Source organism: Centroberyx gerrardi, chromosome 9 (genome assembly GCF_048128805.1).
Source record: "Centroberyx gerrardi isolate f3 chromosome 9, fCenGer3.hap1.cur.20231027, whole genome shotgun sequence".
Classification (NCBI taxonomy): Eukaryota; Metazoa; Chordata; class Actinopteri; order Beryciformes; family Berycidae; genus Centroberyx; species Centroberyx gerrardi.
Window position 1 is genome coordinate 14,568,131 of NC_136005.1, and position 14,237 is coordinate 14,582,367.

The 14,237-nt window shown below is 42.8% G+C and overlaps 2 protein-coding genes across 2 annotated transcripts; both read right to left on the reverse strand.

Moving 5' to 3' along the window:
- Positions 1-1,037: 1,037 nt before the first annotated feature.
- On the reverse strand, positions 1,038-3,189 carry LOC139929154 (uncharacterized). Its single transcript, XM_071921961.2, has 2 exons — positions 2,769-3,189; positions 1,038-1,390 (listed from the first exon to the last, which is right to left on the reverse strand). Exons 1-2 carry the CDS (start codon positions 3,187-3,189, stop codon positions 1,170-1,172), a joined length of 642 nt encoding a protein of 213 aa, XP_071778062.2. The 3' UTR covers positions 1,038-1,169.
- Positions 3,190-5,155: 1,966 nt separating this feature from the next.
- abhd17ab (abhydrolase domain containing 17A, depalmitoylase b) lies at positions 5,156-13,517 on the reverse strand. The gene is made up of 5 exons (XM_071921937.2): positions 12,673-13,517; positions 12,033-12,403; positions 10,226-10,420; positions 9,324-9,503; positions 5,156-7,512 (listed from the first exon to the last, which is right to left on the reverse strand). The coding sequence occupies exons 2-5, from the start codon at positions 12,395-12,397 to the stop codon at positions 7,287-7,289; spliced, it is 966 nt and encodes a 321-aa protein (XP_071778038.1). The 5' UTR covers positions 12,398-12,403; positions 12,673-13,517; the 3' UTR covers positions 5,156-7,286.
- Positions 13,518-14,237: the final 720 nt, after the last annotated feature.

The following is a 14,237-nucleotide window of genomic DNA, read 5'->3' on the forward strand; positions in this document are numbered from 1 at the left end:
CAGTGCATGACATTTCTAACATCTGCTTATTGTAATATAGTTCAATCAGGATTCTATTTTCTGCTGATTTAAGTCTGTAGGACACTTGGCCATTTAAATATGGATCTATCTGGATTCCGCAGGCTCCGACTAGAAAAGCAGCCCAACTCCCCTGACACTCCAGTTCATCTGAATGGATTGGATAGACGTAGGATGAAGGAAGCTCTGCGTCAGTCTCCTTACCTTTGCTCTTTGATGGACTACGTGCTTGGTCCTGTTAGGATTGACAATGTCAATAAAAGGACTAGAGGCTGTTCTGGACGGGGCCCAAGTCATTTTGCTGAGTGGAAGACATTTCTGCTGACTTGAATGCAGCAGTCACGACCTTCCTTTACTGAAAGGAAGGTTTGCTGCGCTGGTCAAACCTTTTTTTCCAGGAATTCAAATGACAAACAAGCATTTTCGTTATTTTCAGGATTTTATTTCAAATCCTGAAACAGACATAACTATAAGTATTACAAATTAATTCTACAAGCCAATTCATTTTCACACACACAAAACAATAGAAATATTGCCAGTAACAACTGAGGTCCCTCTCATCCAAAATAAGTTTGTATTTGAAATTCAGTGAGCTCTTAACCCTAGCAGCTGCAAGTAAACCAAATTAAAAAAAGATTGAGAAAGTGCACTTTTGTCAGCTGTATGACAGTGATATGGTCTTAATAAATGTATTTCATATATTTGGTACGTATAACAGAGGACATACACCTTAGGTTCTGTAGTGTAAAAGATTATTTCAGCCACCACATTATATACAGCAGCAGTCTAATAGTTCTAATGTATCAAAAATACGACAATAACAATCGATCCTGATTATTATTTATGGAAGATCCACAGTGGCAACACGATGAGGTGTCTGGTTGTTGAGGTGATCTGTTATGTAAACAAGTAGCTGGTGTATTATGCTCTTTCTGAAAGGATATCCCCTTATATCCTCTCCTCAGCAACAATCCACTCCTTTTCTGGTACTGGATTGCTTTACTTCTACCACACACACTCTACAGCTAGGCTATTTCCAAACTTCCAATACAGCGCTCCCTGCTGACAGCTGACATTGTGGGACTGTATTGCACTTAAACAAACAGTAGTCTGCGCTTCATTGGGAGTCTTTCAACGTGAAAAATGAGCATTCAGAGAGCTCCGTCCACTTTGCGGTTAATCATGGAGGGCTGGAAGCCAGGGTGACGGCGGGCATGCTTCAACAGGTGGTCACTCCGCATGAAGCGCTTCTCACACAGGGGGCAAAGGAAGCGCTTCTCTCCTGTGTGAGTGCGGGTGTGGCGGGCTAGTTCATCAGAGCGAGCAAACCTCTTCTCACAGCCGGGCCAGGTGCAGGGGAACGGCCTCTCACCTAGGGGACGGACAGAGAAACACATCAGTGGATAATTCCTGTTTCTTGTCAGGTCACGATTCCACTCTGCAGTCACTTACTGCTCTTTTATCTCCTGTAAAGCACCTCGTAACCTTATTTTAGAAAGGTGCTATATACATAAAGATTGATTGATTATTGAACTTGAGAGTGGTCTAACAACTAACTTGGTTCTCTGGTAACTGCCATACAAACATACAATTTCAGGAACATTTAGTGACTGCTAAACCTAAACGAGTGTCTGGCATACAGGCAACCAAGACAAAATTTCCAATTTTCTTGTCAAATTCTCCTCTTTTAGACCAAAACAAAGCATTGTTGATTTTAGGTGATTTGTCCAAATATTATGCAAAGTATAATGGTTGCTCTAATAACTCCAGTTTATTTATAGATGCACATATTCCAGTATCATTAAGTCCATAGACCACTTTCATGCTGTATTCACATTAGTTTTGACCTGAAAACCAGCTATTAGCCTACCTTCCATGTAGAATTTTTTTTAAATATTTCTGCATGTTTGTTTTTTTAAAGATCAGGGCCTGTTGACAGGGATCCATAATAAGACAAAATAATTGTGCTACTGCTTTGAGAAATAAACATTTCTGTGGCCTCTAGTAGGTTTATTGCAAGTTGTGCTTATCAATTTTATGCCCGAAGGAACCACTTGTTTAAAATCCTACATTTAAGCTGCACTATAAATGATAACTGGGAGTGCCAAGGGTTTGAGGGGCAACACACTGTGGGTCTGTCTGTTAATTTGTTGAGGCTCTGTTTGGGTTCCATGTTTTCCCATTACAAAGAGAATTTACTTTGTGATCTGTGTAGGAACAGTTTATTTCTTTGCCCATGAGTGTGTTTATTCTAAAGTAAGTTTTCTGGGTAGAGATCTACTAGTAGTACTCTCTTTTTTTGTAGGCATTTAATTAATTATAATTTTACATTCATGTTCCAATGGACTGTTGCACTACTTGTCTACAATTTATGTCCAGTGGTCTTTTGCCCTCTTTCCTTTTGTCTGTTTATAATTTTCTGTTTGTTTTTAACTTGCCTTTTGTTGTATTTCCTTTTGTAAAGCACTTTGTAACACTTGTTTTGAACAGTGTTATATAAATAAAAGTCTTACTTACTTTTGTTGCTTTATGACCTCCTCCTTTACAACGGCTCTCCTGATAGCCTTGGTGCTGTAGCCTAAATTATTAACTAACTATGAATTGTCATCCTCAAGCTAGACCAGATGGATCAGCTAGTTCTCGTTTTCTCTCTCTCTCTCTCTCCCTCTCTCTCTCTCTCTCTCTCACACACACACTCTCTCTCTCACACACACACACACACACACACACACCTGCCACCAGTAGCCTACCTGTGTGCGTCCTCAGGTGCGCCTTCAGGTGAGAGGATTTCCCGTAGGTTCTGTTACAGTCTCTGTACGTGCAGCAGTGTCTCCTCACAGCCGGGGAGGTTTGACGCTCTGTGCTCGCGCTAGTAACGGATGGCGTTGGGGAGGTGCCATCGGACAGGGTGGAGTAACCACTTTCCCAGCACGAGCTGCTGTCTGCGTCTCCGGGGTTGATAGAGTTACTACTACTGTCCGACGCAGGGCCAAACATCCCCTCTTTCAGCATGTCCAACACCTCCCTGTCCTCCACCGCGCCCTGGGAAAGGCTCTGCGAGGGCCCCACCAGGTCAGAGATGCCGGGGGCCGGACAATGAAACACGGCTCCTGTGGAAATGGATACCAAGCACTCTGCGGCGAAGTAGTCCGTGTGCGCGAACGTTGCCATCCTGCGTTGTAGGTAGTTGGAAGGCTCTGCAGTTACGCCACGGACACGCCTTGTCTAAAACAAAAAAAACAACCCAAACTTAGATGGTTATGAGGAAAAGAAAACGCGTTCACATACTGCTCTTGTCTTATCCACAGCCTCGTGTCGTGCTCGGGTCATTGTGTGTCGTGGAAACCGGTGAAATTCACGCCCCCGGTGGACACGCAGTGACGACATCCACCAGGCACCCTCCCAACGTTACTGCAAGTCAGCACATTGCTTCCTTTCCTAGCACCCTTTCCTCGTCCACTTGTATACTGTAGGCTAAACAAGACCATTATGAAATATAGTATCTGATAGGGACAGGCATCTGGAATTAAGATTTACATTTGCCCTGGCCTGCGGAATAATGTTTTGCACATCTGTCTCCTTTACCATTCATTTACATTAGTGATGGCAATGTGTTGCTTAGCAGGGATTATAGTGGACTCTCAAAATGGGACATAAATGTTCCCCAACTACAATTCTCACATTCAGAAAAAGCCTGAATTAATCCTGTTTTCAGTCTTTTGTTGCCAAGACCCAATGCATTCACAGTCCTTTGATATAGGCCAACATAAAAGGGTTTTTTCTCAATGCTGTGTTAAAGACATAAAGTGCATTTGTGTGTGGAGGGGTGATGGTTATGTTTGATGCAGTAGGTCAGGCTGCACTAACTTTGCCTTGTGCAGGGGGGATGTGCTGTTGCATCTGCCTTAATCCATAAGAGCATTTGAGTGGGACACCAGACTGTTTATGTAGTCCATTGACAAAGAGATGGGAGAAGTGTGTGTATCTGTGCGTGTCTGTGTGTGTGTGTGTGTGTGTGTTCGGGGGGAGGGTGGGCAGAGCTTAAGATCCATCTGTCCGTGTTTCCCCACATCTCTACATGGTGGCAGACAGTGAGGGGAGGTTGGGACAGACTAGAGGCCTTGTACTGGTATAATTAAAACAGATCATTTGAACCTTTTTTGGCACAGATAATAACTAGGCCCATCTGCTGCCCCCTCCCCCCACTATTCAGCAAAAAAACACCACCAGCCAATCAAGGTCTCATTCAATCCCTTGGACGCCCATCAGCCAATTAATGGCCCGAGTCTTTCTCATGGTCGCCCACGAGTCAATAGGATCTGCCGAGTGCAGCCGTCAGCCCGGGCCTTTCACTAATGGCAGATCTTTATTCACTGGGTGCCAGAACTGCAATGAGTGGAAAATCGGGCCTGAATGGGACACACTTGACCTTGATTCCTTGAGAATAGGCAGTTCTCTGGCAGAGAGCACAAATAAAGAGAACTAGATGGAGAAAAGGCCTTTAAAAAGAGGGAGAGAACCATATTTATTATCAAGTCGTGATTACGTTTTATTTATTTCCTATTCTCTCTTAAATTCCTGGAAAAAGACAATATCTTTAAAACTAAAAATAAGTAAATAATAAACAGTGGATAACAGGATATGTCGACACACAAAAAACTCATCCACAGCTGGGTTACCCCAATCCTCACCAAAAAATAAAACCCATATTGATCCATACATTTGAGTAATAAGACATGTATGTTTCTTTTTAAACAAAAGCTTTTCATGTGTCTGCTTGAAGCTTCTGTCACAGTTCTTTATCCACCCACACACAAGTTAATCTCAACATACCCCAACACACTACTGTGTTGTATTGCTTATACTTCCTGGCAAATGAGCATCAAAATAGAGGGTAAACACAACCGAGGCTCTGCACAGTCTCTTATAAACACAACCTGGTTTCTTAATGCTATTCAAACTCTGTTCCTCCATGTGAAAACAGACATGACAGAATCAAATACAATTATTTGCCTGATTGGTCTGAAAATTTGTTTTGGGAGCAATCTGACAAACGTATGCTTAATTTTGTATCCAAATATATAGTGGAAAGACATCAAACCAACTAGATAGATAAATAAAAAGTCAATCAAAGGACTTCAGTTTCATAATTTTTTTGTCTTTGGTTCTGAAGATACCAATATAAACAGCAGGTACACTGGGTAAAACACTAAAAAAATGTGTTACACTTTGGTTCATATATACAAGTAAGCCTGAAAATCCTAACCCCTCTTCGAAAACAAATAAACCAAATAGAAACACAGTCTCAGTCTCACCTTTACTCCAAAAGAATCACTAGGACTTAGTGATAACTAGGAATAGTGAACTGAAGGGTGCAACACTCAATATCTGAGGTTAAAATGACAATTAGTTAAGCCATACTCCATTTCGTCTGCACATGATGGCATTCTGAGGAAGGCTGCATGTGGCCGAAACATCAACAAGTGTTTTTAACTATTTGTCATTTTAACGTCAGACTGAGTGTTGCATCTTTCAACTTACTGCCCTAAGAAACATTTTTTGGAGTGCACCTCATGTCTGGTTAGCAATATGTTTTTCATCAGCTGATAACTAGGAAACCATTAGCCAGAACGGATGGGGATTTTGTCATGGCGGTTAGTCAGAAATGGCGAAGTGTGTCTGAAACGTGCAGTAAAAAGGAAGGACTTCGGATTTATCTTATCTGCCAACCCAAAATAAAACAAATAGGGCAGCCGACTGGCATACCTTTGTATCAGTTCACTTTGTATATTGATCACAATATTGTAACAGAAAACATAGCCTGCACCCCCAGCAGAACAGGACAAATTATGTTGATTAAAGTGATATTTCCCCAAATGATTAGAGCAAAAAAAAGCAATAAATCACAAGTGCAATACAACATGGTCGAGCTAGAGTTTTCAATTGTCACAAATCAGACCAGCAGCTATAAAGGTATTGTACTATACATCACTCGGGTACTCAGTGCTGTGTAGCAAAATCAACATTCAAACAGACTTTAAAAGTGTTACAAAGAAGCTATCCATGTTAAGATATGTCCAAAATAAGTAAAAATACTTCACAATCATGTAGAACTACTTGCTCTTATCGCCTTTTAGATTCAAATGAAGCCCGATAATCATCCAAGCCTAAGAGTTCCTGGTCAATGCAGAGAACTATGCATAGACATAGATGAATATTATAAGTAGTTGTTGTAAAGATTGTAAACCAGAAAGTGAGAGAAGGAACAGACTTGAAAAGAGAAATTCTGCAATCACACTTAGCGTATATGCTGTCAAGCAGAACCCAGTTTTACCTGACTGATTAGCACAGTATAGTGGCTGAATAACAATGTCATCATGTTGGATAATAAATGACAAACATTATCCACCCATCCAATTTCAAATGCCAAAATATCAGTGCCTCATAACAGCTCATTACTGTGCTCTTTGATGGAGCCGTTAAAACTCTAATTATCTGTAAACAAATAAAAGGAGGAACAATTGTGCAGTATTGTAACTAAACATCTGTTCATGTGCTAGTTGGTAGCAGTGGGGATGAATTATGGTTAATCAAGTCCAATCAGAATGTGAAAATAACATTCAGTCATTGAAATGAGAAAACATATTCTCAATTATTTGTCAACAGCCTGGATCTACTGTAAGAAGTATCGGAGATGAAGAGTTTTCCACTCACTTCCTAAATTGTCAGAATTTCCCCCTAAATATGGACTGGAAATAAGTAAGAGGGCCTTCAGATGGACAGATTTAGAGACAGAAGGACATAAAAACAGGCTAGAGGTAGAAAACCAAGGCCTGGGTAATGTTAGCGTTCTTGCACTGTTCCCGACGCTGAGGGAAACAGAGGCTTCCCTGACATGATCTACAGGTGTAAGACACAAACAAGAAGAACAAAACTAAAACAAAACAAATGGCTACAGGCTTTCAGATATGTCGCTAAAATAAAGGAGGTGGAGGCCCATTCCTTTTGAGTCTCTTGAACTTCTGTCATTCTTGAACAGAGCCATTCCCACTCCAACACTGGGATACAGGTGTGATGTGGGGAGGACCCAAGATAATATGGAAATTCAGCTGGAACAGGAAAGGAACCAGTGGTTGGCTGGGAGAGGGCTGTGACGGCTCTTGGAGTCATTTTCCACCGTAGACACAGAGAAGAGTAGCTTTAAGTGGACCAGGAGAGATGATGATGTTGATGACATTGGTGCTGATGGTAGTGGTGAGGTGTGGCGGTCAGGCGTGCTGCGCTGCCAGCTCCTGTCCTATGAAGCGGCGCAGGCGCTCCAGATACTGGCTATACAGTTCGATGTCGTTGTGTCCCGCTCCCTCCACCCAGAGAGGCTCCACCGCCTTGGGGCAGCGCTCGAACAGGGCCAGGCCGTGGGAGAAGTCAATCACCTCGTCCTCCGTCCCGTGGATGATCAGCACCGGAGACGTGATTTTGGACACCTTTTCAATGCTGAGAGGGAAAGAGAGGGCATAAAGGAAGAAAAGAGGTCAGAGTTTAGCGATATCATATCAATCCCATATCAAAAATCTCTTTTGCGACAGGAGGAGGAGCCTTAGCAGAGAAACAGAGAAAAGAGACAAAAGTTTAGCAGTGGGACAATCCTAAAACAAGCAACAAGTTTATCAAAGTAATGACATTTCCTGAAAACTGCAAGTTCTATACAGCTTTCAAGAGCTTTGAAAGCTGTCGGCAACGATCGCAACAGTTTTCTTGCCCATCTCCTCACAAACTTTTGGGGACAGTAAACAAAAGTGAGCCTTGAGAGCTCAGACTGTCCTCCGTATTTCTGTCAAATATACTATCAATATAATATAAACAGCTTTATTAAAAATGGAGATATCCATTTTAAAAAAAACTGGCACCTACTTTTACAAAATATTTGCTGGCATGAGAGTAAAGCACACCGTGGGTTACTCTTAAAATTATAAGACATCCCAATACCATTGCAAATGCATTGAATACAGACAGAATTAGAACAGAATAACATAGAAATACTGCTGAAGTAGAGAGAGAGAGTGAGAAACGGAAAGAGAGAAACAGACGAGAGAAGCAGAGGGACAGAGATAGAGATATGGGGGAAGCCAGCTGGACAGTAGGCTAGCACGCCCACTCTGATCCAGCAGAGCAGGAGAACACTGGAGGCTTTCTCACAGCTCACTACACACAGTGAGGCATTCCCTGGTCCCTGCCACCTCGTCTCCTCACCCACTGGTACCGTCTGGGACGGGACTCTGTGTTAAGGCTGGCATTGGCTGCTGTACACTTTGGCAGAGTGCGCTTCTGAGACTTAAGTGACAAGAAGTACAACAGGGATGGTCTCTCACTAATGACAATATCACTCTTTATCTTTATTGGCCGAGTAGTTTTTTGCAGCCAGGGATTAAAAACAAACAGTAGCAACACATTACATAGGACACCTCAAGTTATAATTCTGCCCTACAAAGGTTTTTCCAAAAGGTCAACATCATGAAGTTTGGATTTCATTTAAGCAAAAATTAGACCCATAGGTGCTACGAAACAATATGTATTATCTACTTCTGTACCAAGAATACTTTTGTCAGGACAAGAGATAATGAAGATTAAGATAATGAAGACATATTTTCTTGGTCTTATGCCGTTACTGCCCTTTAGCTTTGTAGGGGAGTTTACATCAGCCACCCATATTCTGTAATGACCAAATTGACCAAAGAAAGACACAGAAACTGCAACCATAGCACATAAATGTCACCCCAATAAAGAGGAGTTGTTCTTACAGCACAGATGTTTGTCTTGGACAAGAAGTACTTTCACAACTGCAAGCTGCAATTACCCTCTTCTGCTGGCAAGTCTGTAATTATGTGGAAATGCCAACAGGCAGCCAAACAGTCTGTGTAATGTATGTGTGTGTGTGTATCATGTATACATGACAGCCTCATTTAGGGATTTTATGAGAGAGGAGGTGGCAGAGAGAGAGGGAGAGAGAGAGGGCTTCATTTATAAAGATTTCTTTTGGACATTACAATCAAATCACAAAGTTGTTATCTTGATTGTCCAGTTTTGTGTAATATATCAAAAGCTAAAACAAAACTAAATCCTATGATTACCGTATTGTCATGAGAATACGATTATCATTTTCATTTGTTTCTAACCATGAAATTTAGAAGAATGTCAAACATTACTTTTATACATGAGGCTGAGAAAAAAAAAGAGAGAGCGAGTGTGATGGAGAGAGATACAAAGAGACAGAAACAGAGAAAACGATATCCACCAGTCAGACTCACTTGGGGAAGGCGTCGAAGCAGTAGGTTTTCTTCGTGTCGGGGAAGGCCACTCTCATGCCGGAGGTGAGGGGGGAGTGAAGGACCACGGCAGCACACTCATACCGTGACGCCAGGTCTACAGTGGGGACTGTGCCAATGCTCTGTCCATACAGGATGATATTCTCTGGGCTAATGCCATACCTGGTTAAAAACACACAATAGCATTGGCAAAGAGACAGAGATAAGGTTCTAATATAGGCTAACCAAAGTAGCGCTCTGTTGTAATATGCTGAGTACAGTACTGACAGAAATATGAAGCAGGGCAACAGCTGCAATGAGGCAGCCCCGCTTTGCACTAATGAGACACTTTATCACGGTACAATGTCCTTGAGAGACATTTACCCCCTGCATCCCTTCTCTCCATCCAAGCATCTCGCCGTCCTTCTCTCCCACTGCATGTGTCACCGATAACTGTCCTCACTGCCTCCCAGCTCCATCCCAGTCCCTCCCTTTGCCACCTTTCTTTACCCCTTTCTTAATAGCTTTCTCTACTTAGTCCCCCTCTTCACCCCCCCGCTACTTCTCGCTCTGCAACCCCTCTCTCCTCCTCAGTTTTCACCCCTTCTTGCTTCTTCTCAGTACACAGGTAACTCACAACAGAGATAGCCCTAACCTGACAATGTTTGAACCCTTTTGAATACCACTTTCTTTTCCCCTGCACATATACATTTTATCTAGCATGGCACAGCTGTGGTCTTGTATGTACCTCCAGAGGAACCGCATTATGTAGAGACTGCTAAGGTTAAGGGCTTGATTTCCTCGTGGGCTAACGTGAAAATGTGTCCCACTCACAGCACTGCAAGACACTGTATAATAAACCATCCCTTGAATGGCATATATAGGCCAATTATATCATATCATACCGCGTGCGCAGGGCGTGCCACGCAGCATCGATGTCTGCGTAGAGGTTCTTCTCAGACGGCTTGCCAGTGCTGACGCCGTAGCCCGAGTAGTCGTAGGAAAAGATGTTGCAGTTGATGCGAGTCCCAAGGCCGATGTAGAAGCTGCTCATCTGGCCCAGGTCTACTGCGTTACCATGGGAGAAAAGCACTGTAAATCTGAGAGGAGACACAGACAGAGGAAAGGGGGTTAGTACACGGGCCAACAAATATAGAGTTACACACAGAGTCAAAGGTTTCAATCCCTGTCAGCGACTTCAGTTATATAGTTGGTAATACAGGACACATACAGACTATACAGCGTTTTCGTTTGTGTATTTGGATCCTCGTTGTCTATATCCTAATTCATTGACTCAATACATGATGGTCTACATCTTGTATTGTAGCTTCGTTACCAAGACGTATCTTTCCATTTGTTTATATAGATGAACGTTTGTTACAGTCTCCCTGTGGCCCACACTCATTAATAGACATGCATGTGCACACAAAATACTTCACATTATATTTTAGTCACTTCAGACACTCTTATCCAAGGTAACTATACAAGATCACTTCAGAGAAACTGTACACCTCTGCTTGAGGCTTTGCTTGACTGCAAATGCCATATGATATGTATGAATACTGGAAAGTGAGGCTGAATGATGAGGCGTCGCAGATGAGATTAACGGCAACTTTTAACAGTGGCATGTTAAAAACTGAGGATAAACACAAGTGAATTCAAGATATTTATTCCATCCGTGAGTCTGACCTGATAACTCTCACAGCACTGAATCTAATCTAATCATAAGCAACATGTTGTTAAGACAGAAACAACCAGTTTATTTGAATCCTGTGCTAATAAGTCTCTTACTGGAACTGCCCAGTGTTGGAGGATTGGTTTACCAAGATGGAACCATGTCAAATGACTCTTACTTCTAGACATTTTGTACAACCTGAGTAGCAGGGTATCCACTATAAGCCCTAGGTATTATAGCCCTTGCCTTTTATTCATGAATGCATGTTGCACTCTCCAGAGCAATCTGATACTTTTTCTACACAGAGATTGTTTGAGTTCCTGCCTCTGTGGTTTTGTTTATGAACCCATATAGGTCAACGTTTAGCTCTTGGGCTTTTTACTCAGAGTGTGGCATAACGAAGACTACCATATCAGGACTAGTTTGGATTAATTCTTGTGTAATACTAGATAGGCATTCATACAAGATAGATAGACTGTAACACAAGCCTGTCCATTTCTTTTTAATTGTTTTGGTAAATTAATCAGCAGCAGCACAGTGCAGCAGGATAGGGACTGAAGCTAACTGAAGCCAAATTATTTTGTCTCTCAGCACATAAAATATATCTTAAGCTTAAGCCAAGTGGCATGATCACCACTCATAACATGTCTACCGATCACTGCCTGTAAACTCGGTGACACAAACCCACAGCAAAACATGACTGACAAAAATGAGAATGGGCTTTAGAAAAGGAAAGAAATGGTCAAAACAGATGACAATGATCCATGAAAAAAGCAGGAAGAGCACAACTTTGAGACAGCTGACTCAACAGGGAGACAAGTACAGGACGTAGACCTGGGTCGTGACCAAAAAAGAAAAGACAAGAGATAATGCAGAGGAGACAAGAAAGGAGGGTGTGGAGGAAGTTTCTGAGGAAGTGTCAGACATTGACATAAAGGAGAAATAGGAAAGGGTAAGCATGTTGTAGCCTATAAGGTACTGAACAATCAATTAATTAGTACATGTCAATAGATCCGATAGCCTTTCAAACGACCCACCTGGCATTAGGGGCACAGCGAATGTACATGCAGCCGACTCTGTTCCCCCGGCTGGAGCGGGTGAGGAACACCTCTGTGGTGTCCAGCTCCCTCTGGGAGTACTGAAACTCTGCTCGCTCTGTCAGGTGGAGCTTCCACCTGCCCTCCACAGCTCCGGCCCCCCCGCCTCCCCCGACCGCCGCCCCGCTCCGTGCCCGCAGGCCCGACGTCCCCGTTGCCCCCGGTGCGGCGGAGCCCGCCTCGAGGTCCGGCAGGAGGGCATATGTGGGCTCAGGGGGCAGGAAGGCGAGCTTGGCTGCGATGCGGCTGGGACAGGGAGGGCAGCAGAACAGGCAGCAGAGCTCACTGAGAGAGAGGCCATTCATCCTTCACTGTGGAGGAAGAGGACAAGAGGATCACTGTGCTAATGAATCTACATCGATCCCAGTGTTAAGACAATGCCACACTTATTACAATGTGATGTACAAGGCATTGTGTGTGTTAGTGCGCCAACAATGAGGAAGAAAAAGCAAACTGAAAGGACGGAAACCAACTAAACTAAATAACTCAAGATCACGGCTGATCAAGAGATTAAGCTCATGCATTGGCTACGTAACATCACTCAACACATCAGTGCAAATGAAAGCAACAGCAGACCTACCTGTTGAGCTGAGGAGCTTATTCAGGGCACAAATAGGTTACTTGGAAATAAAAATAGAACAAGGAACACTTCCTTCTTCTTTCACTTCAAAAAAAGTTAGCCACATACAAACCAGGATGCTGATAGTGAAGTGTCCTGTCAGCAAAAGGAGGAAAAAAGTAGGCTAAAGAAGTGAAACCTACTGGCTGACAGCGAAGTGTTATTTAGAAATTATGTGGGTTGTTTTCTCAGTTGTTATTGAAGTCCACATCAAATCCATTTTTCCAATTGTTGAGAGGTCGATCGGTGATTGCAGAAGTGATTTGCTGTTCCCCAAAAGTGTCTTAGCTTCTTGAAGAAATCATGCATATGTTCCTCCTGTTTTTCAGCTGTGTTGACAGTGAGTATACGTCTCCAGTGCAGTCCTGACCTCGAGAAACTGACCAAAACAAACTCTGAACACTTTTCAATTCCTGTGAAACAAGCTCATCCTTGTAGCCAACTGTACGGATAAATGATATAATAACAAGAGCAACGTTAGTTTCAAAGTTACATGTTTTGACCGGGGAGGTAGTTCTTCTAAAGCTTACTGTCTGCGCCTACCAGCTAACGCTACGGTAACATTAAGGACACCGCTGGCTTAAGCTAGCAAGAAGACAGAAACACGGTTGCTCCAAAAAAAAAAGCAACAACGTCCATTCGCGGACACCGACGTCAAACAGCATTAAAACATGCGTAAAACAGAATTAAAACGCGGATATGAATCCCTGGATCCTCACCGAACGACACTGATGTTCCCGCTGACTTTATGGATAGCGACTGTCATTTAAATTAATCCGTGTACGTGCGGTATTTTCCCCCTTCTCCCGTTTCACCGCATCCGGAAGTGACAGCTGACGGGACGTGACGTAGGGAGTTTCCATTGGACAATTAAGGGAAACTTGTTATCTCAGTGAGAACCATGGGTGACAAAAGTTGCAAAACATGACTAATTTGAACTTAATTGTTCATTCACAAATTTGACAAAAAATGCGTAAATGATAGATTATCTGTGGTGACATAAGCGCACGTGAATCACCAAAATTATTTTGTGCCGCACGCCTTATCAAACCTGAAGTGGGCCTATTAATTAAGAGCAAGATGTATCATCATGTATCAGTGTTAGATAGACTACTTGAGTAAACCCGTAATGAATACCATACGGGAAAGCAGACCCCCCGGAACACATGCACACACACACACACACACACACACACACACACACACACACACACACACACACACACACACACCAACTGCAGAGGGAAGAAATTTCCTGTAGTGAGGTGCTCAGGAAAGGACATTGCTGGCTCAGGAACCACCTTTAGGCTACCTATTCCCCAGAAAATGCAAGTGTCAGCCAATAAACATAGCCTGCTCATGGTCACGAGAAATGGGTCAGCATGCTTTATGTGAGGACTAATTATTGTACCTCGTTTGGAAAAATGAAACACACTGATGCAGCAAACAACATGGGCGATCACCATAAAATGGGTATAAGCAGAGATGGGCAGTATTTCTGTTACTTGTATTAGAAATACGTATTT